Source organism: Delphinapterus leucas, chromosome 3, assembly GCF_059928025.1.
Source record: "Delphinapterus leucas isolate spDelLeu-1000000601 "Yukka" chromosome 3, BTC_Dleu_Yukka2, whole genome shotgun sequence".
NCBI classification, from domain to species: Eukaryota; Metazoa; Chordata; class Mammalia; order Artiodactyla; family Monodontidae; genus Delphinapterus; species Delphinapterus leucas.
The window spans coordinates 102230048-102252363 of NC_143131.1; the positions used below are offsets into that span (position 1 = coordinate 102230048).

The 22316-nt window shown below is 40.6% G+C and overlaps 1 protein-coding gene across 1 annotated transcript in view; it reads left to right on the forward strand.

Annotated features, from left to right (window-relative positions):
- Positions 1 to 22316, forward strand: part of SNCAIP (synuclein alpha interacting protein) — a 74641-nt gene that overhangs the window by 21045 nt on the left and 31280 nt on the right. Inside the window, 3 exon segments of the mRNA XM_089909227.1 lie at positions 12920 to 13788; positions 15449 to 15628; positions 21231 to 21344. Of these exon segments, the coding sequence (XP_089765353.1) occupies positions 12920 to 13788; positions 15449 to 15628; positions 21231 to 21344 (1163 nt within the window).

The following is a 22316-nucleotide window of genomic DNA, read 5'->3' on the forward strand; positions in this document are numbered from 1 at the left end:
TCAGCTATACATATACATATATCCCCGTATCTCCTCCCTCTTGCGTCTCCCTCTCACCCTCCCTGTCCCACCCCTCTAGGTGGTCACAAAGCACAGAGCTGATCTCCCTGTGCTATGCGGTTGCTTCCCACTAGCTAGCTATTTTACATTTGGTAGTGTATATATGTCCATGCCACTCTCTCGCTTCGTCTGCTTACCCTTCCCGCTCCCCATGTCCTCAAGTCCATTCTCTATATCTGCGTCTTTATTCCTATCCTGCCCCTAGGTTCTTCATAACCACTTTTTTTTTTCTTCTTCTTAGATTCCATATATATGTGTTAGCATACGGTATTTGTTTTTCTCTTTCTGACTTACTTCACTCTGTACGACAGACTCTAGGTCCAGCCGCCTCACTACAAATAACTCAATTTCGTTTCTTTTTATGGCTGAGTAATATTCCATTGTATATATGTGCCACATCTTCTTTATCCATTCATCTGTCGATGGACACTTAGGTTGCTTCCGTGTCCTGACTATTGTAACTAGAGCTGCAATGAACATTGTGGTACGTGACTCTTTTTGAATTATGGTTTTCTCAGGGTGTATGCCCAGTAGTGGGATTGCAGGGTCATAGGGTAGTTCTATTTTTCGTTTTCATAAGGGCAGTTTTATCCACTGCTTTTTTCTGCCATTGCAGAATGTGTATGGCCAACGCTTTGAATGAACCACAGAACTTAGGAAAGCGGATCTGCCCCCTCTGTCTGCTTTTAATCCATTAACATTTTGCTTATGTCTCTGAAAGAAAGGATATGAAGTCAATGCGGGGAAAGATAGGAGCAGGGGGTGATAGAAAAATTAAAAATAAAACTCTAGTAGTGTCAAAAATAATGTAAAGGGCTGGCAGTGGCAGAGCTTAAATACAGTGCATCTTTGTCCCCTCTTCTCTCCTTGAACATTTTTTCTTTTTTTTTTTTTTAACATCTTTATTGGAGTATAATTGCTTTACAATGGTGTGTTAGTTTCTTCTTTATAACAAAGTGAATCAGTTATAAATATACACATGTCCCCATATCTCTTCCCTCTTGCGTCTCCCTCCCTCCTACCCTCCCTTATCCCACCCCTCTAGGTGGTCACAAAGCACTGAGCTGATCTAAGTCCCCTAGCTCCCTGACTTTCTGGATGGTTGTAGAGTTAACAAAGTCAGGAATGAGGCAGTACTAGAGGGAGAGCAAAGTCTGGGGAAGAGACCCAGTCTCCTTTCCCATGTTTTGGTTTTATTGGACTCTAAGAAACATACCTCCCCCGTCAAAACTGGTGGGGAAATCTCTTGGTAGAAATGAGTTCAAGGGAATCGGCAGTAAGGAAGCATGAGAACTCAGAAGTAGAGAGAAAAGCATCGTGGAGGCAGGAAGGGGAAGAAATGAAGCACAGGGACAAGGAAAAACCGGTACGGAAGCAAAGTGCCTTTCACCTTGTGCGGCCCCACAGTGACTTCCTTCTCAGAAGTCAATCCTGTCATTAGGGAGAAGCAGTTTTCCCTGCCCCATGTTCCCAATCAAGGCAACAGTAGGATTAGAGAGAGAGAGGGTGGTTACTGGCTTTGGATCTTCATAGAGTCTCTGAGAGCACCCCACTTCCTGCTGAAAGTGTATCCTTTTTCTTTTGTCTCCCAGTGGGCAGTTTCTTCCCTTTTAAAATGAGCACGCTTTGTCCACATACCTTCTTTGCCCTGACTCTTCCCCTAAAAAAAAAAAAATCACTAAAAAACTCAAGTAATAGAAACAGAATCCTAGAATCTCATAGTTGAAGGATCCTCGGAGAGAGTAAAGAATCATCTCCAAAAGTCCAGACCCTTCTGTGGCATCGATTGCTCAGGCCCTTGCATCTCACAGTGCATTCCGAGACCGCAGCCAGCACCACCAGCATCACTGGGAAGCCTGTTAGAAATGCAGACCCTGAGGCCTTACTCCAGACTCCAGAATCAGAATCTGTATCTTGACAAGCTCTCCAGGTGACTCATTTGTGTATATTCGAGTTTGAGAAGTGCTGACTTAGGCCACCTTTGGTGCTAATCCATCGTCCCTGATGAGGTATCATGTCACTCTGTGCTCAGAATCAAGCAATAGTTCCCCGAGATGGTTCTCAGGATACACAGTGGGAAACTCTCTTAGTGGGAAACTCTTACGTAGTCTTCAAGCACTCTTCTCCTGGGTGAGCAAGCTTCCTCGCATGCCGCTCTCCTCCTGCTTTCTGCCTGCCAGTCTCATCAAGGGACCTCCTTCGGTTCCTCAGATGTGCTGTGTTCTTTCACGTGACATGTCCTTCCTTCTCTCCTTTTGCCTCCAAGGTCACCTCCTCACAGCCCTTCACCCTACTCCCGCTGTTCAGTAGAAATGTAGTGTAGGCCGTTTCCATAATTTAAACTTCTTCTAGTAGTCATATGAAAAAATATAAGTAGATGAGATTAATTTAATAATACCTTATATTTATCCCAATAAATCAATTTGCACTTTGATATGTACCACCAGCCACATTTTAAGTGCCGAATAGCCACAGGTGTCTAGTGGCTCCTATTTGGACAGTGCAAGCCTAGATTATATTAGAACCCCTCTCCCAACTTACTATATTATCTCCCAGCTCCCTGTACTTTTCCACCTCTTTAAATATCTGTGTTTTAAAAATTATTGGTAATGTAGTTTAATATCAGTTTTCTCTAGTAGACTAAATAAAATCTCTTTTGGGTAATTTTGTTCATTATGGTATCTCCAGTGCCTACTGCTGGTGCTACATACACATCTGAGGTAGGATGGATGATTGAATGTGTAAAGAGGTGAAAAGGAAGCCGACTTCTTTGGGTTTTGTATCATAATTGAGCTTTGGGACAGCTGCTTTGCTTCTCTTCATTTGGTTTGACACTTTGATATTCTCTGGATATTTGATTCCTCTTTTATCTGCACCATACAAACACTCTCTAATTATTTCCTGTCTTAAAAAACGAGCAGACAGTACTGCTCTGGTGGCTCCACCCTAATTCTCTGCTCCTTTTTCTTCCCACCCCAGGCCCCACTTATAGCCAACATGCTTTAGAGAGTTAACGGAACCTCGATCTGTAGTCCTCCACCTCCTGTTCACCTTAAATATCTCCAGTATGGCTTCCACCTCTTTTGGGAAGGTCAGAACTTCCAGTTGGTCAAATCCATTGACACTGATGTTCTCATCTTGCTTGGCATTGCTGTGTTATTTGAGGCTATTGGCCGTGCCTTTCTGGAAACGTTCTCCTCCCATGGCTTTGTGATACCACCTCACTCCTTGTTTTTCTTCTAACACTCTGACATCTCCTTAGTCTCTTTTGCAACTCCTCTCCTTTCTCTACTTGACCTTTACGTATCCAAGTGGTATGGAAGTATTCAGTAGGATCCTTTCTCCTCTCAATCTCTAAGTCTCTCTGGGTTGATAGCTCATTCGTTCTCATGGCTTCAGATGCCCCCTACTTGCTGCTGCTACTCACCTCATCACTCTAGCCTCCTAATTAATGACCCACTCGATATCTCCATTGGATGCCTTGTGGAATTATGAAGAGGAATTCTTGAATCCCCATCCCCAACCTGTTCCTCCTCAGAGCCCCCTCAGCTATCAGCACTCAGTTTACTGAAACATCCACTCTGTGGCCGAAGCCAGGATTCTGCCTCTCCCTCATTTCCAACTCCATCTATCAGCAGGTCCTGAGTCGTCTGTGCTCAAAGGCTATCCCCATCTGTCCACTTATCTCCATCTCAACAGCCCCCAGCCAGGTCGGGCCACCTTTATGTTTCATTGGGTTAACAACCATGAACTAATACTTTGACTTCTTTCTTCACCATCAATCCTTGCCACCCCGTATTTCCCCCAGAGGAGGCACAAGGATGTATTTTTAAATGTAAAGCAGAGCATTTCATTCTCTGTGAAGCCCCCCTAAGAATACCCCATTTCACTTAAAATATAACCCAAACTCCTTTCTGTGGTCCATAAAACCCTCAAGTGAGTTGGCCCCTGACAGCCTCCCCCAACTTCATCTTTGATCTCCTTCACCCTAGCTCACTCTGCTCTAGATAGAAGAACTATGGAACCTGCCAGATTCTCTCCTGCGTTAGGCATTTGAGAATGGGCTTCCTTCTACCCATATCTTCACAGAATCGTCTTTTCTCTTGTATTTTCCCCCAGATCCTCATAACTGTCTTCTTCTCACCCTCAGGTCTTGGCTTACATGTCATCTCCATGATAAGGCTTCTCAGCTGTTCTCTATTCCAGGACCCTACTTGTTTCCACCAAAGCGCGCTCTGCATTTTGTAATTTCTCATTCATCTGTATACTTGCTTGACTGTCTGCTTGCCCCATAAGGACGGTGATTATGTCTATTTCATTCCCCTCTGTACCCCTACAGCCATGTGCACAGAGAACAGATGTTTGTGGAATGAGTGGACCCTGTAAGAGTCTTTTAGCATTCTGCCAATGACTTTAGCACTTCTGAACAAGCTCTGTTGTATTCCTATATGTCTTGCTTATATTGGAAAGAAATTGCCACCTTTAGCCAGTTGAAAGAATTGGCAGCTGAAATCAGAACAAATTTTCTGTGATAAGATGACTCTACATTTAGGCTGATGCCGCTAAAGATGAACAAAGTAGGGAAATTCTTCCACTCAACTGTTTCTAAGAAAAGTTGTTATTAAAAACCATTTTCCTAATGTTACTGCATAGCCAGTGGTTACCAAAATCTCGGCAGAGAGTACAGTTTGGGATTTAGCTTAAAATGAATCTGAAATGAGTACAACCAGGTTTTACTACTGGTTTCTGGAATTCCATTGCCTACATGTGACCCAAATAGAGAAAATGTGAATTGCACGTTTAGGGAATAATTTTAATTTTGATAAGGCAGTTCTGCGGTGTTATGGAGAGAAAGTTGGAGTCAGGGAACCTCAGTCCTGGTTGAGCAGTCAGCATAGTATGTAATTTTCCACATAACACTTGAAACTCCCTCAGTTCGCATTTATTTTCAAGTGAGAATACGGAAGCACTGCTCATCCATCCTCCGGAGTTGTAAAAACGTCTAGTGACATCATACACTTGACTTGTGGTCAGAAACATAGGAAGTTTTATACAAATATATTGTATTCATAATTTTAATGATGGAGGACATTTTAGGAAAATTCTAATTAATAAATAGCATTTGGAGGAACTTTTAAAACACACGTAAGTGTTTTGGTTTTTTTCATTGTTTGTAACAGTGCCTGAGAAGTGCGTACCAAATGGCAGTAGGAAAGGAGGCAATGCGGCTCTGCCAGGCTCTGTCCTGCAGGGGCCTCTATCTGCACTTTGCTGCGTCCCTGCACCTTCCCTGTCCTCTCTGCAGCCTATAACGGAGAACTCCACCCGGCCACCAGCTTGCTTGGGTGGACCCCACGGGGCTGCCCAGAGGAAGAGGAGGCTGCAGGCTGGGCTAGTTCTTCCTCCCATTTCTCCTCCCCTCCAGACCTTGAGGCGCGTCCCTCTCAAAGTGGGACTAGGTTTCATACACTTACCACTTTGTTTCTGGAAAATAGAATTCATTTAATGTTTCGTAAAAAAATAAAACACTCATGCACCCTAAAGATATATACCCCCTTTACTCTTCTTGTATCTAAAGTTGTATTCCTAATTTGGATACATGACTTCACATCGAGGAGGAAAAGAAACATTTTACTGACAGCATTCTGGGAGCCATCTGTTGGAGCTGGCTAGTAGAGGGTAGAGGATAGGGATTTTTCAAACCTCCCCCATCTGCCTCTTGTTCCCTTAGCAAGGAGCAGTATCTTGGTGTTTCCTGCCCTTGACAGATCAGCATTGTAGAACATTGCCACCTTCAGTTAAAACTGGTAAGCGTGGTTCTGCACTTTCCAGAAACCACACTGAGCAAGTTCTCCCCTGTTTCCACACTTCTGTGCTTGATGAGCCTCTGCACCATCCTTGGATGTGTATCTCTCTCTCTAATTCAGCACTGAGAGAGGAAAAAACAGAAAGGAAATCTGGTAATGGGCCTGGAGTGGATGTGAGACTTAATCCACTCAAGAGGTTTTGCTGATGTCAGAGTGGAGGTCAGCATGCTTTTTAGGTGACAAAATAACTTTGAAACCATGTGCTTTCTTCACAATCACTCATTTGTCTTCTATGGGAACCATACTTTCAAGGCCCAAAGGTTTAAAGTTGTCAAAATATTGAGTCTGATTTCATGATAGAACATGCGTCTTTGGTGAAGAAGTATCTTTTCCTACCCAAGGTAGTAAGGGCTTTTGAGTATTTCTGTGAGTTTTTACACAATAAAGAAATGGGTGCAGATGGGGTACAAAGTGATGTGAGCAGGTCTTGACATTTCTGGGTTGGGCTGGGAATTAGGAAACTTGGGAAATTATGAAATTGGGAAACTGGGAAATCTGACTTTCTACAGCTGCTTTATATCAGTAGCCACTTAGGAAGTTTAGAACCACATCAATGAATCTTTTCCAGTAATATTTTAACATCTCAATGTGAATAAATCATTGGTTGATATTTTTATAAGAAAGTCCTCTGTACTTGCCCTTCAGCCTCACAACACCGTCAATAAAGGGTCTGTGACACCAATGAAAGGGATGAGCAAACAACTCCATGGGAACATTTCTCACACCCACTGGCTCTTCCCAACATCATGGCCTGACACAGTACCCCAGATTCAGAGTTAACCCAACCCTTTCTTGGATCAGGTTCCAATCTAGTCTCCAAGGGTGGTACAGAAGAGCACCCAGCAAGTAGTCTTCACCCAGGCTCCATACCCGTCTTCTTGTTGTCATGAGATAAGTATACCTGTCACCACGCCTTAGAACCTGAAGTGTTTGTGATGAGTAAGCCCACGATGGATTTCATTTACATCGGATTAAGGAAACTCTTGACTCTAGCATTGACCCTCCTAATCTTTCACAACGTCCCTCTCTTAGGTATAAAACTGGAAGGAAATGGAATCCTGGAGAACTTAGAAGTCATGCCCTTGAAGGTGCCTGGGTTTCCAGCAGCTGTAGATGTGAAGTTCACTGTTGTGTACATTTTAAGGCAATTACAGCTAAAGCTGACCGTTTTGTTTCTCAAGGAAAATAGTATTCCTTTCACTTCTAACAATAAATAGTAGGAAAACAGTATTTTATCCTAAAGACACATCCTTTTCTTCCTCTTCTTGATGTCTAAAGCTAATTTTCTAATATGGACACAAAACTCCATATTTAGAAGTAAAATAGGCATTTTGGGAGCCAGCACTGACGTTCAGTCTTGAAAATTGGATCCACCGTTGCAATAGCAAACTGTACATTATCTTCCTAAGAAAATACTAATGTATCAGTCCCAAGAGCCAAAGAGTTGTTCTGTGTCAGCAATCAGCTTAGCCTCATAATTATAAATTTGTGAGGATCTGTTGAAATACATGGATCCAGAAGAATTATAGTGTTTCATAGTGAGTCATTCAGAATAAAGAGCCCTGTTATTTGTAGACATTCCATACAGTCATAGAAATTTAGAGGTGGGTCAGGTCTTAGCAATCATGTGTCTAACCCCTTTATTTTACAGATGAAGAAGTTTTGGCTTAGAACTTAGGAAATACATGAAAATCCTTTAATATGCAGCACATCTTCAATAGCTTTACCAAGACTGTCTTTGAAATATTCAACACACTCAGTGTGTCCAAAATGTGGCGAGAGTGACTCATTGTGACAAGACTCATATGTATTTAGTATACGTTGCATCTTTGGTCTAGCATATTCCTTTGTTCCTTCTTCCCCCCTCTTGCTCCCTCCCTCCCCCTTCATTCATTTATTCTTTAAAAGGTTTAGCCCTTGAGCCCCAATATCTGTGAGATGCTGTGCTAGACAGAGGGCTGGTTATAAACACAAGGAGGTTCACGAGCCATCTTTGCCCTTGAGGGACTCTCAAGAGAGAAGGTGAGACAGATGCACGAGTGAATTGTTGAAACAGAGCTTTATAAATGCGTGACTCTAGGTATGGGCAGATGTATCTCAGGACACTGAGAAGCAAAGGACAACGATTCCCTGGGAAAGTCAGAGGAAATGCACCAAGGAGGAACACCTGAGGGGAATCCTGGCAGATGAGCTTCCACCTCAGGGAGAGAAGGCAGCAAAGGTGTCGTAGGAGAGGGCGAACTTGCCCAAAGGCAGGAGAAGAGAAGGAAGGACCTGGGGTATCCAGAAGCGGGTGAGTTTAGCGATGGAAATGCAGAGAAAAATTAGTGACGTGGGAATGGTGGTGCTGAGACGAGAAGATAAATTAGAAAATAAATAAAAGAGCTGATAGCTACCATGATAAAGAATTTAGCTACTATCCTGAAAGTCAGGGTTTCCCAAAGCTTAGTTGTTTAAGTGTTATTTCCACAACCTCTCTTATTTTTGTTTGACCTGTAAACCACTTGTACTATTATTTTTAACTTATTTTTCTAAAGCCATTTACTTTTAAGCATATTTGTTTTTGGAAGAAACTTTATGTCAGTGTTGTAAGTAAAAAATCAATGTCACTTGCAGTAAATTCAAGGACATCATTAAAATGAATGTGATGAAAATAAAGCATTTCTGCTAACTCTTTGCTTATGAAAGTCTCTGAGCTAAAGACCCACAGTTTCATTATTCTGAAGGGAGTTTGTAAGTTTGGGAGAATAGTTAAAGTCACTGTAGCACCAAACTGAGAGTCCTTAAATTAATTAAGAAGAAGAAAGAGTTGAAAGGTATATAGCTTGCTTACTCTCTGAGTCAGGGGGATTTATGGTTCCTGTGCACCACCTTAGATACTGCAGGGGTATGTGTCCCACATAGGGGGAAATATTGTTTTAGGCAGTACAAGGCCTCTTTAAGGTTTTTGAACTAAGAAGTGACAAAATCAGACTTATCTGAAGAGGGGATGACTCAGGATCAAAAGGGAAACCAAAGAAGAAAAGAAACCCTGCAGGGGCTGTGGAAGGGTCTAGTCAGTATAATAAGATGAATAGAGGGACCAGATTAAAGAAGGATTTAGGATCAGGCTACGTAGGAGTTGGTACCTAAGGGATGAGGGACAGGGATGCCTTGGAGATGGATTGCTTGGGAGGCTGCATACATGGTCATGTGATTCAGGCCAGGTATATGAGGAATACGTTTAAGGAAGACAGAGTAGAGTGTGTGTGCGCATATGCGTGTGTGTGTGTGTTTTGGATGAGGAGGGGGAAGGCAAGAAGCAGGTGATGGTAGGGGTGATAAGACCCCTCGATCAGAACATGCTACCTGTTACACATAACGTGCACATCCCAGGCTCACATTAAATGCTTGTTGAATAAATGGTGACCTGTGGATGGTCAGCAGGCAACTGGAAATACCCTGCTGGAGATCAGAGACATTCCAAATGCCAGTTAGATTGGAAGAGGGAACTGTGGTCTACCAATCAGCCTCGAATGCATTGCCATTTGCCTACTGACCATTTTAGAAACTTTGTGCCATAATCAGGTAGACAGGTTTAAGGTATATTGGGCCTGTTTATGTTCATAAGATGTTAAAAATGAATCCACTCACCCAAAAAAGTCACTGAGAACCTACTCATGTAAAGCAATTTGCTGGGTGCTTTGAGGGATAGAGAGGTAAATTAGACACAGACTCTTCTCACAGAGCTTGTCAAGATCTCATAAAATAATCGATAAAATTTTCTGGGATTTAAAGTTTAACATGTGAAGTATTTATTCATGATTTCCAGGAAACAACTTTAGCCTCAGAATCTTCCTATAAGCCCTAGTTAGTCTGATCTTTGTTTCCATGCATTATAAGAAGTGTTTCATGGGGTCGGGGTAGAACAACAGTATAAGTGGAATTTTTGGTAGACTTACAGAATCGGAAGTGAAAATCTTGCCTGTCATTAAGGACCCTTTTACTTGTGTTGTACTTAAAATACCCATTTTCCCAGCTTAGGAGAAATAAACTAATTGCGTTTTATCTTATATATATTTATATATATATATATATATATATATATATATATATATAAAATTGTCCTTCTCCTCAGACAGGTATATGATATAGTAATAAATTAGAACATTCTCACAAAAAACTGTTATCTAATCCACTTTTCATAACTGGGATTTTTTTCCAGGTAGTCAAGACACAGACTGGAAAGCACAGATTTCCCTCTCAGCCTAAAAAAGAGTGATAGGTTTGAATAAGGAGGACAACAAGCCTAATGTTGATGCCCCTTCTTCAGTTTCTAGGCTCTTCTGTGGAAAGAAGTGTTTTCATAAGACTCAGACAGAATTCATTTCCATAGAGCATTCTTAATGGCTCCTGTCAGAACAAAACAGCTGGGAAACATATGGTATCCATTTCCCTGTATCACTTGGAAAAAATTTCACATGTAAATAAAGCCAACATAAAAGAGTAGCCCTTTGAACCCACGACCTTATACGATACATAAATATATTGGTACAATGCTCTCGTTGTATTGGCCCACTAAGTTATGTGGCTTTAAATTTTTTTATTGCATTCTGAGATGCACATTATCAAGAAGTTTTCAAAAAATGAAGGTAATTGGAAAATACCAGCAAATACTATCCCTAATAATATATATGTATCTCAGAAATGTTAAGAAATATATATATTTTTTTCCTACTCTATTTTAAGGTTTTCAGAAAATTGATGGATAAAATTTAAGGCATATTTACATTTATAAACTCTGTGTCCACTATTTTTCTGTTGGTTTAAATAAGTAAGTAACCATATATTCTTGAAAGGAAGAGAGAAAGACTTGGCAAAAATTTCTGGCAGGCCTTAATGTTTTTTAGCTTTACATTTTGAGGGAGAAAGGGACATATAAAGGATAGAAAGACTTTTAAATTTATAATGGAACAACAGAAATTAGTGTTTGCCTTTGCCTATTTACATTTCATAAATAACTAGAAAATCTAGCTCTCATTGGTGATTACCACTCCTCTGAGTTTATTAACAGGACTTTTGTCCCCTGTGAAATTAAGCCGTAAATCCCTGAGAAGGATACTCTTTGGGCATTTAAAAAGAAATGTAATGCGTTGGACAAAGTGAGATTCAAATTCAAATACTAGCACTTGTTAATTGTCTGCTCTGTGCCAAGTACTGTATACAACTGAGAACCAGAGCCAGCAGAAGGCAAGAGAAGCAGCAGCTTAAGAGCATCTAGACACCTTCCTTCCCTTCTGGAACATTCTCTGTTAATACCTGTTTCTTACTGGACAGAATCCAGGCCTCCCTCCACAGCTCACAGTATTCTCTTAGATTCCCAAAAGCCCTCAGAGAAGGACCGCTTCGTGCAGACCCTCTGAAACCACAAGCAAAATTGTGGTCCATTTGGAGTAAAGAACTCACCCACCAATAAATAGGTACATAGCATCTAGGCTTAGAACACTCACTCTCACCTCCTTATTTTGGTTCCAGAACTTGTATGAATCCTTTTGGAACACATAGCAGTAGGATGAAGAATGACCAAGGGTCTAAATTTGGGGAACGTTTCATAATTGATATCCTGCTTTCACCCCAAGAATCAATGGTAGCCAGGGACTGTTGCAGAAGTTACAGACCTGAGTACACCCTCGTCTTAGCTCCTTTACTTTTTGGTTGTGCTCCATAGCAAAGAACAGACGCAAACACATGCTTTGGGGTTAAATACTTCCCACCTGCTGTTGTTGCAGAAGAGGAGAGAGCAATGGGAGATGCCTAGTTAGAGGGCATGTCCTGAAACCTCACCCCTTTGATGGGGGATGGTGTAACCTCAGTGAGAAGGGAGTAGGAATCTGTAAACTGGTGGGCTGCAAGCTACCAAGAGTGTGGGGTCATCTTCGCAGTCAATGGAGTGCCCCAGAGAGGAGGTGGTGTCATCGAGGCTGAGGGAGGAAGGGGCAGCCGGTCACATGAGGCCGCTGCACTGCAGGAGGAGGTGGTGCTTACCTTTCACCTCCCGTTACACTCCGTCTCAGCCAGGCACTCGGACGCAGACTATACAGTCTTCATCTAAACTTTGCAAGAAATGAGAAGAAAAACAAATAGTCTGCCTACTTCACCCTCCCTTTGCACCTTCCTTCTCCTCTTTCCAAATGACCGAGGGCAGCAGTGACTCTTAAAGAGCACGTTCCCGTGTGAAGCTAGTGCATTATGTTGCTGTGTCATATGCCAGAAAGTACTGTCAAATGCCCGTGAGTGATGGTTGACTGGAATACTCAGCCTGTGGTGGGATGTACTCAACCACGGCTTATCTCCCATGGTCCAGTCAGTCCTGACCACTTCATTCCTTCCTGTTCTTTCCCTAATCCACCTAACAAATCACCTAGGGAATCACCCAATAGGTATCAGTTTAAGTTTGCCCAGTATTAAACCATTTATCCCTTCTTTCTCTGAGACGTCGTCGTAAGCTTTCAGAGTATACCCGTGCACGTGTGCACATATGCACGTACATCCCTTCTCTCCCTGGATTAGTTTGGAAGTTCGTTTAACACAAAGGATCCTATCCTCCAATTCTCTTTTTCAGGGTGATGGCAAGTATCAAAATACTATCAAGGAGGTGCCACCACCCAGGGAATAAACCTGAGTATCTGTCTGGGTTTGTTTTCTTTAGCTGTCTGCCTTCACTATTATTACTACTTGAATTAATTTTGAGCCAATATGTCATAAGTTTCTTTTATCATTGACTGCTTTTCAATGGTAAGTATGAACCGTTTGTTTTATGATATGCGTTCTCTCTTAATTCATCCCCTTTGAGCTTCGTCCTTAATTTGTCCGGGGCTTCCTTTGAGCATTACTTGAGTGGACCATGTCTGCCTGCATGGCCACGCTATTTTCAGTGTTTCAGATAGTCCCCTATTTTAATTTATTTTAAAAGAGTTTTTAATAGTCCCCTCTTTTAATTTATTTTAAAACAGTTTCTAGCTCTAGCTGGAATTGCAGTGTCTCAACTCTTATTACAAACACACAGAAGCCCACGGGAATCGCCGATGTATACAGTAAGTTCCGCCCAGTGAAGCGAGTGTCCCCACTGAAACATCAGCCAGAGACTCTGGAGAACAATGAAAGCGATGACCAAAAGAACCAGAAGGCAGAGTACCAGAAAGGGGGTGATTCTGACCCAGGCCCCCAACCTGAGGAGCTCAGCCCCAGAGATGGAGAGAGCAGCCCTCAAAGTAAGAGCACGGAGCCCAGCCCCTTGCTGGGCGAACTGGAGCATTATGACCTCGACATGGATGAGATTCTGGATGTGCCTTACATTAAATCCAGTCAACAGCTTGCCTCTTTTGCCAAGGTGACTTCAGAAAAAAGAATTTTGGGTTTATGCACAAGCATCAATGGCCTTTCTAGCAAAGCCTGTTCTACAGGAAATGCTGAGAACTCACTGTCCAACATGACACCATTTTGTGTTCTCTCTCCTGTGAAAAGCCCTCACTTGAGAAAAACATCCTCTGTCGTCCGTGACCAGCAGAAGCTCTCCACTGAAGAATCCGAGAGTTCTCCTCCTCTGGTTAAATGTGGCTCTGCATATGAGCCTGAAAACCAGAGTAAGGACTTCCCAAATAAGACCTTTAGTGAGCCTCATGGTCGGAAAGTTGACAAGGCAATGCCAGACTGCCAGCTCAGGGCCTTCCATCTGCAGTCCTCAGCACCAGACCCCAAACTAGAGGAGCAGATCGGTGGCATGAACTGGACCAGCTCCCAAGGCCCAGAAGAAAGGAGTGAGTACCTGAAAAAAGTAAAAAGCATCCTGAACATCGTTAAAGAAGGGCAAATATCTCTCCTGGTAAGTATGAATTAATTCCGTATACATACTAACAATCTAGAGACTCCAGTTTTATCAGCTCCATTCATTAGTTAACAGAATGATGATGCTTCTGTTCTAATTTTTGTTCAATCTCTACTTGTGGCTTTGGTTGGGAGATGTGACTTTTGAGTTTTAAAATTATAAGTTAGGTGGTTAGCACAAGGAAAAACAATTGGCTATTGAGGGGAGTGTTATTTCACTTGAACTTTGCCTGAATTCAACTGGAATAAGGACACAGAGTCTAAAACAAAAACAAAACGAAGAAAGCCCAGCACTTTCTTTAATATGAATCTTAACGTCTTTCTTTTTTGCTTTTCAAATGGTTCCCAACGCTCTCACTCAGTTATTTGTGGGGATGTCAGTTCCTTGCTGATGGGGGACCTGCCAGAGACATGAACAGAGGGTCTTCTGTTTTATCCTGATCATTATTCAGAAGACTTGGACCAGGATGTTTGAAAGCATTTGCAGATAGAAACTTACCCTAGAGCTTGACTGCCCTCTGACCCACATGGAGTTTTTTTTAGTTCCAGGTCTGCACGTCTAGGGAGAATGAAGAAGCTTTTCCAAAGACTCTAGACACAGAGTTATATGATGTAAGAAAAGTCTGTTCTGCTTAGGCTCAGAGAAAACTAAACTGCAGTCACATTCCATCTGCCTACGTTGTTCTTTCCTGGCTTCCAAACTTGGGTCAAACAGTAGTAAGCCTGAGCTGACACTGTGGTGTTAATTAAAGTCTCATTCAAGAAAATCATCACATCTTGGCAGTGTGATTCTACTTAGGGTAGAGCCGTGAGTAGATAAGTATAATGCGCTTGGTCTGTTATCACACATCTTAGTGTTATAATAGGATGATATGATTGAACAATTTTACAAAGTAAGGTAATATGTTTTTCATCTCCTGAAGATGTCTTTTCCATTTCTCCTGGCTCTTCCTCTCTATTTCTCCTTGGTTCATTCCTTTCTTTTGTCTTTCCCGTGTTTTTATGTTTCCCAAGTGATAAGACCTCTCAGTTTTACCCAGTCTTTATCAACGAGTTTATACTCAGGGGACTGAACTTCACTAGAGGTGAGGGAACCAAAGGCCAGGTAGCCTCCAGATGCCCCAGGAGTTTGTTTAGGGATGAAAGTGTCTAGAGGTACCCGTGGGAGCATTGTCTGCAGCACTCATCACGTAGCTTGCCGTCAAAGCCAGCTCTCCATAGTTCAAGGCAATGCAGATGGTTAAGACAGGTAGTTCATTCATTTAACGAACCTACAACAGGGAATAAAACACAGCCTGGCCCTCAGAACTTAGCAGGAGTAGAGGAGACAGACAGGGAAGCTGCCAGTTACTGTTAAGTGTCATCGCAGTTGTTAGAAAGCCAGCTTGGAACTGCTACAGACTTGCTGACTCCTGTCTGTCACATGTCTCCCATGAAGATAAGGCACTTGAGCATTCATGTTCTAAAGTGCAGTATAACAAAAATGTCATTGAAAATCATTAGAATTAATTGCAAGGAGTTCTGACTTATTAGATCCCCATGGCTGCCACCAGAGCTTCTGGAAGCTCATCTCTTCTTCCCAGTGCCCAGAGCAAAACCTCCATAGCATCTCCTTGTGATTTATTGACTTAAGTTTTCTCCTCTCACTCTGTGTTCAGCCACACCTAGCCGCCGACAATCTAGACAAAATTCATGATGAAAGCGGAAACAATCTCTTACACGTTGCCGCAGCGCAGGGACATGCAGAATGTCTGCAGCATCTCACGTCTTTGATGGGAGAAGATTGCCTCAACGAGCGAAATGTGGAGAAGCTGACTCCAGCGGGCCTGGCCATCAAGGTGACTGGTTGGGGGCCGGGCCCTCCACAGCTAAAAGTTGGGTTTCTATCTTTGAAGATTCCTAGGAAGTTTCAGTGTTAGAATGGTGGGAGAGAAGAGTGATATACCAAGCAAACAGCAAATGAACCTGTTGTGTTTAAAAGGTTAATCATTTCAGTCACTAGCTGCTTTGGGATTTTGAGACTATATTCCAATTCAGGGTAAGCTTCAAATCACTAATAAAGAGAAAGGAAAATGATCTGTTGCCATTCTGAGAATTTTTGTTACTCTTAACCACCCCTGGATCTGTGTGAGGCTGTTTCATTTTTTCCTAATGTGAGTATAATGATCAAGACAAATGAGGAAAAGGTGTATTATAAGGGATGCTAGCACTCAGAAGTATTTCAGACAATAAAGTGGACTTCTAATGGATTACATCTCAAGTTTAAACGTCTGCAGTGTCAGGAGTTGTTTAGAATATCAGTGCCGAGTTTGCGTTTGGCTCTTGCAGAGTACAGTATGTTATCTGTCAAAAACTCCACAAATTAATGCCGACTGGGATAGAGTTAAAACCTAGAAACTGTGGTACAGGAAAACATGGTCTTTTATAGCACTGCAGTGAGTGCCTCTGTAAAATATAACACATCACTAGAAGGTTAACTATTAAACTAAAATTACTTTTAAGATCTTTGGTAAATAAATGTGGAATTCAGTCACGTTTATTAATAAGCCAGAAGTGAAGTTTAGGGAAATATAATACATCTTGTGCTTCTGCATATGTACTTTACTTTACTTAATAGTTACGTCTTCTAAAAGCTGAATAATCATAATTTTTATAAATGGAATTATACTGAAATTTACTAGGGGAACTTGCTAGTTAAAGAAGTCTACTTGTGAATTCACTGAAGAACGTGTTATATTTGAAAAACAAGCAGTTTCCTTCCCCAGTATACCTCTTATGCAGATCTGAATTTTTGTGTCTTCCATTTATTTATCATTCAGCAAAGATTAAAAAGTTGTTTTCTGTTTTATTTAATGTTACTCAGTGATTAGCTTTTTTGATCAAATAAGAAATCCATGACCCCAGTGAATATCATTTTCCTTTAGTTGTAAATGATGCTATGTCAGATTAAGAGCTGAACTGCAGGCAGCTATCAAGAAGAAAGAGAAATGAAATGTGAAGTCAAAGTCAAGCATAGTGGAGTTCAGCAGTGTGTACGAGTCCACCAGGTACTGTGTTAAGCTGCTGGCAAAACAAATTTAAATGAGACATAGTCCCTTTTCTTAAGGAACTGATAGCCTGGTGGATAAGGCAGGTAAATTATCAGTAATACAAGTGCAGGATGGCGAATTCAGGATCTAGTCCCATGTCGGAATCCTGTAGGAAGGCAGGAGTTGGGTTTGGTAATCAGTGGGCATGTGTCAGTTATGACTAAAATATTCTTGCAATGCCAGTGATTGTTGACATTCGCCTTGCCGTTTTAGTATTTATAAAATACAGTTCTCATTAGTTTTCCTGATTAATGGTGCATTTTGAATGTATTCTAACTACATACATAGTTGGATGAAATGTTTTTGTTAATTTATATGCCCGAGTCCTTGTTCTGATAGGGTAAGGATCTTCAGAGTAGGAAGATACATAAGAAATTTAGTGGTCATTAAGCCAACCCTGGGTAAACTCCTTCTATGGTATCCCTATTAAGTGTTAATTCATTCTTAAACTGCTCCAGTCAACATAGGATCCCCATCATACAATCAGCATGCAAACTTAAACAATAAAATTTTTTTTGCTTCAATGAAGCCCACAGGACTCAAAAGCTCTTATAGTTTTGCAGTCTCAGGCTTTTCATACTTTACTTCTGGACAATGATCTGAGAACTGGAAGTATTCTTTTACTCCTTTGTTTAATCTAGAATTTACAAAAGCAGTAAATACAAATATTTTATAATATATGCCACCCTCTTTGGCCGTCTGTCCTGACACATGTCCTGCCTCAGTCCATTAGTGTATTGTGATGGACATTGATGAAATTGAGGGAGTGCTAAGAAGTCATCATTCTTCCATTTTAGGACCTTGTGTTGAACACTAGTAACTAACTGGTGGTATTTCACCTCCTTAAGCACAGTTCTGAGAACCCTGCTGTCATTAAAGAAAACAAACTGGGTACAAATGGGCAGAAGTTGCTCAGATAATATGTGTTGGCTGACAGGAAGCAGAGTCAGAGACAAGGTATCAAATAAAAAGATTACATTAGAAAAGGGGCTCTGAAGTCATACCAAGGCTTAAGAACATCTCCCCACACTGTTAAACTCCTTAAATATGGAACATCATAAGTTCTTGCCAGCTACATGCAGACTTTATTGAGTGCTTTCTGGGGACCCAACACTAGATACTGTGGGAGTTCAACAGGCATTATTAAGTGCTCTTTGGCAACAGTTAAGCAAAATAATTGTAAAGAAAGATTTCTAAAAGGTGAGAACAGTCTGTTTTCTAAAATGGAGCCAGCACAAGAAATTACTTTAGAATCTAAACGGATTTGGAATGAAATAACCTTGATTCTCTTTTTATTTCTGAGTAAGCCCAAAGACAAAATGCTGGTCTGGTGAGAAAACATGTAACCTACTGATATTCCTTTTTAACATACAGTGAGTGACCCAAGGCTCAGGGACTTCAGCAGGCAAAAATCTCCCACTAGAATCTACTAACATTTTTTGTTTTCTTGGTATTTCTAATAATGGCAAGTGATACTGCTTTCAAACTCATAGTAGTGATATAGTATTTCCTTTTCCCTCTCTAGCAACTTTTTATTTGTTTAAACGTTTCCTTGAGTAACTAAACCTAACACACATCTAACAGAACATTCTCCCCAACAGCAGCAGAATATGCATTTTTCTCAAGTGCACATGAAATAGTCTCCATGATAGACCATATGTTAGGTCATAAGACAGATCTCAATAAATTTAAAAGGATTAAAATCATACAAAGTATGTCCTTCCACCATAATGAAATACAATTAGGTATTAATAACAGAAGGGAATTTAAGATATTCACAAGTATATAGAATTACACCTCAAAATAATAATTGTATCAAAAGAGAAATTACAACAGAAATTGTAAGATATTTAGAGATGAATGAACATGCAACATACCAACATTTAAGCATGAAGCTAAAGCAATGCTTAGAGGGAAATTTATAGTTGTAAATGCATATGTTTAAAAAAGAAGGAGGAGGGGCTTCCCTGGTGGCACAGTGGTTGAGAGTCTGCCTGCCGGTGCAGGGGACACGGGTTCGTGCTCCGGTCCGGGAGGATCCCGCATGCCGCGGAGCGGCTGGGCCCGTGAGCCATGGCCGCTGAGCCTGCGCGTCCAGAGCCTGTGCTCCGCAACGGGAGAGGCCACAGCAGTGAGAGGCCCGCGTACTGCAAAAAAAAAATAAAAATAAAAAATAAATTAAAAAAAGGAGGAGGAAGATCTCAAATTATTGGCCTAATCTACCTCAAGAAACTAGAAAAATAAAGCAAACTAAATTCAAAGCAAGCAGAAGGAAGAAAATTAAATTTTTTTCAAGCAAAAATAAATGAAATAGAGAATAGAAAAATAATAGAGAAAATCAGCAAAACTAAATTTGGTCTCATAAAAAGATTTTTAAAAATTAGCAAGCCTTTAGTTAGACTGACCAAAAAAGAGAGAGAGGGAAAGAAAGAGAGAGAAGACTCAAATTACTAAAGTCAGAACTATTGCCTCATATTTTTGTGTTCTGTGTAAATATCCATTGATGTAAATTGTCTTGCCTCATGGACGCTCAGTATGGTTCCTACACCTTTCTTTATTCAAAGGGAATGAAGCACGTTGTGTCAGTGGGGTTTTTTAAATTCTCGTAAGAAACACTGCATGCTCAAATTGTGTAATTTAAGGAAAGTCTGTAATGAATGATTTATATACAAAAGGAGGGTGGGTGGACAGGGTGTAGGGAGCCCGTGAAGGAAAGTGCAGTATATTGGGGTCAGTAACAACCAGAGCACAGTTACCAACCCAGAGCCTGAAAGGGCAGGGGAAGGACCTTGAGATAGAGAGGGTTGAGTAGAACTGCTGACTTTTGACCCTTGACTGGTGGCAGGACTCAGCAGACCAGTGGCACCTCCATAAAGGGGGAGTTGAGAACAAGGGGGACCTCAAACACTCTCTTTTCCTGGTCTCCTGTTACTGCTTTCCATTAGCCAAACCCAGTCAGAAGCCAGGGGGCAAGGGAGCCAACACATACAGATCAGCCTCCCTGGGCAGAAAGGAGGGCAGAAACAGGAGGAGATAGATCTGAATGGGGCACCTGGAAGCTATTCAGCACACACCTGATCACGCTAGATGCCCCAGTCAGAGAGAACTATTCTGCGTGTGAATAGTTGGAAGTTGACTACTTGAAATTCCATTATCCAAATAGGAGTAAATGAAGAATGAGCAGATTACCCGCCCTGTCTTGTTTTTAGAATAGGCTTCCCTGACTTCATGCCCACAGTAGTTCTTTTCTCCTATGCTAAGGTCCCATACCATGCAAACCAGGAAGGCAGTTGAATGTCTCATTTGTCTTATGGAGTTATTGTGAGGATCTAAGAGAGCGTTCTAATACAGTGTAAGGTGACGTATTATGTGCTTAGTAAGCTGACATGCATCGCCTCATTTGATCTTTACAGTAACTCCATGAGGTAGCTGCTACTAACCCCTGCTATTTCATAGATGAGAAAATTGAGTATCAGAGAGATGAGGTAAGCTGTTCAAAGTCTCGTAACTAAGTGGTGGATTAAGGGTTTAAATCCATTCCAAAGTCTGGGTCTTAATCACTAGGTTACATATGTCACGACTGCCTTCCTGGTTTGCACAGTGTGGGATCCGAGCACAGGAGAACAGGGCTACCGTGGGCAGGAAATCAGAGAAGGCTTCAGTGAAAGTAGCATTTGAGCCAGTGTAATGGGATTATTTTCCTTTTCTTTATTTTGGACTCCTAACATGCTAACTTATCAAGAGAAAAAGCAGAGTTAATGGATAAACAAATTGTGGTATATTTATACAATGGAATACTTCTCAGCAATAAAAAGGAATAAATTATCTCCAAGCACTAGCTTGGGTGAATCTCAGAAGGATTATGTTGGGTGAAAGAAGCCAGATGCAAAAGAGTACATACTCTATTCTGCTGTGATAGGAATCATAGTGGTCGCCTGGGCAAAGGGGAGGGGTATGAGAGCAAAGGAGTACTAGAAACGTGGGTGTGCGGTGGAAATGTTCTACATCTTGACTGGAGTTGTAGTTAACAAGAGAATATATTTGTCAAAATTCATGAAACTGTACTTTAAAAAGAGTATATTTTATAGTTTGCAAATTATACCTCAATAAATTGATTTTAAAATAACTGATGAAATTACGAAAATGTATTAAGTAAAAATTATGCAGTTGATTTAGAGTCAAAATTACTGTTCAGAAATATAATAGGTGATATACATTTATTGTAAATGAATTAAGCCAGACATAAAAGCCAAAATTCATGTGATTTTTCCCTTGGTAAAATTACCACCTGTGAGGTATTTTTTCAAACCTGAATTACCTTAAATTTCTTTTTTTTTTCTTTTTAATCTAGAATGGTCAATTGGAGTGCGTACGCTGGATGGTGAGTGAAACAGAAGCCATTGCTGAATTGAGTTGTTCTAAGGATTATCCAAGCCTTATTCATTACGCAGGTTGCTTTGGCCAGGTATGAAGAAATTTTTAATTATCTTCTATTTGCATGCTATGTAATCTATCTCTCTTTAAATTTTTAGTCCATCAAAATCCAAACATAAAAAATCATCAAAAATGTATTCAAAGATTTATAAGCAGTGATATTCATTGCAGCATTTTTTATATGAAAGAAATGTTTTAAACAACCTAAATATTCCAGATAGGATATTGGATAAATAATGAAGCAACATCCGTATGATGGAATTTTACAGAAAAATATTCATTATATAATATTGAATTAAAATGTATGATACAAAACTGTTCCTGTAATTTGGTACCAACTTTGAATTTTGGAGAGAGAGAAAGAGAAATAGATAATAAAACTAGAAAAAACTATGTCACAACTTGTTTTTATAGTAATTATCACTCAGGGTAGAATTATAAGTGACTTTTATTTTCTTTCTTATATTTTTCACTTTTTTCCAAATTTCCTACAATAAACAAATTTAACTCTTGTCAAAAGGAAAAATGATAGATTTTCTTGAAACCAAAATTAAGAAGAAAATCTTTGGTATGGCATTAATCGAGGAAGTCTCCGTCCATTAAAGATAAGCAATCACACTAACTAAAAGAGTCTCAGTTACAACCAGTTTCTGCGTTAGGAAATCCCAGTGTGAGTAACTGATGTGCACAGATCACAGTCCAGTGTATGCAGTAAAAAATCATCACTAACTCCCTTTGAGAAGGGTGAGTATAAATTATCTTTTTAAAAAAAATTGGAACCACAAAATGCCAATCTCCGTCTTAAAAAAATATGAATAAAGTCAGCACTGTATTAAAATAGATTTAATCACATTTGTTTGTGGCAAAGAAAATTGCTTCTCATGCATATAACCTTATCCCTTTGGCTTTATACACTTTCCCAGTGGCAGTAAATTGTGGTATTGTCAACAAGAGATTATGCTTTTTCAAGCATGACAATCTCAAATTTTAAAAATAGACTCCT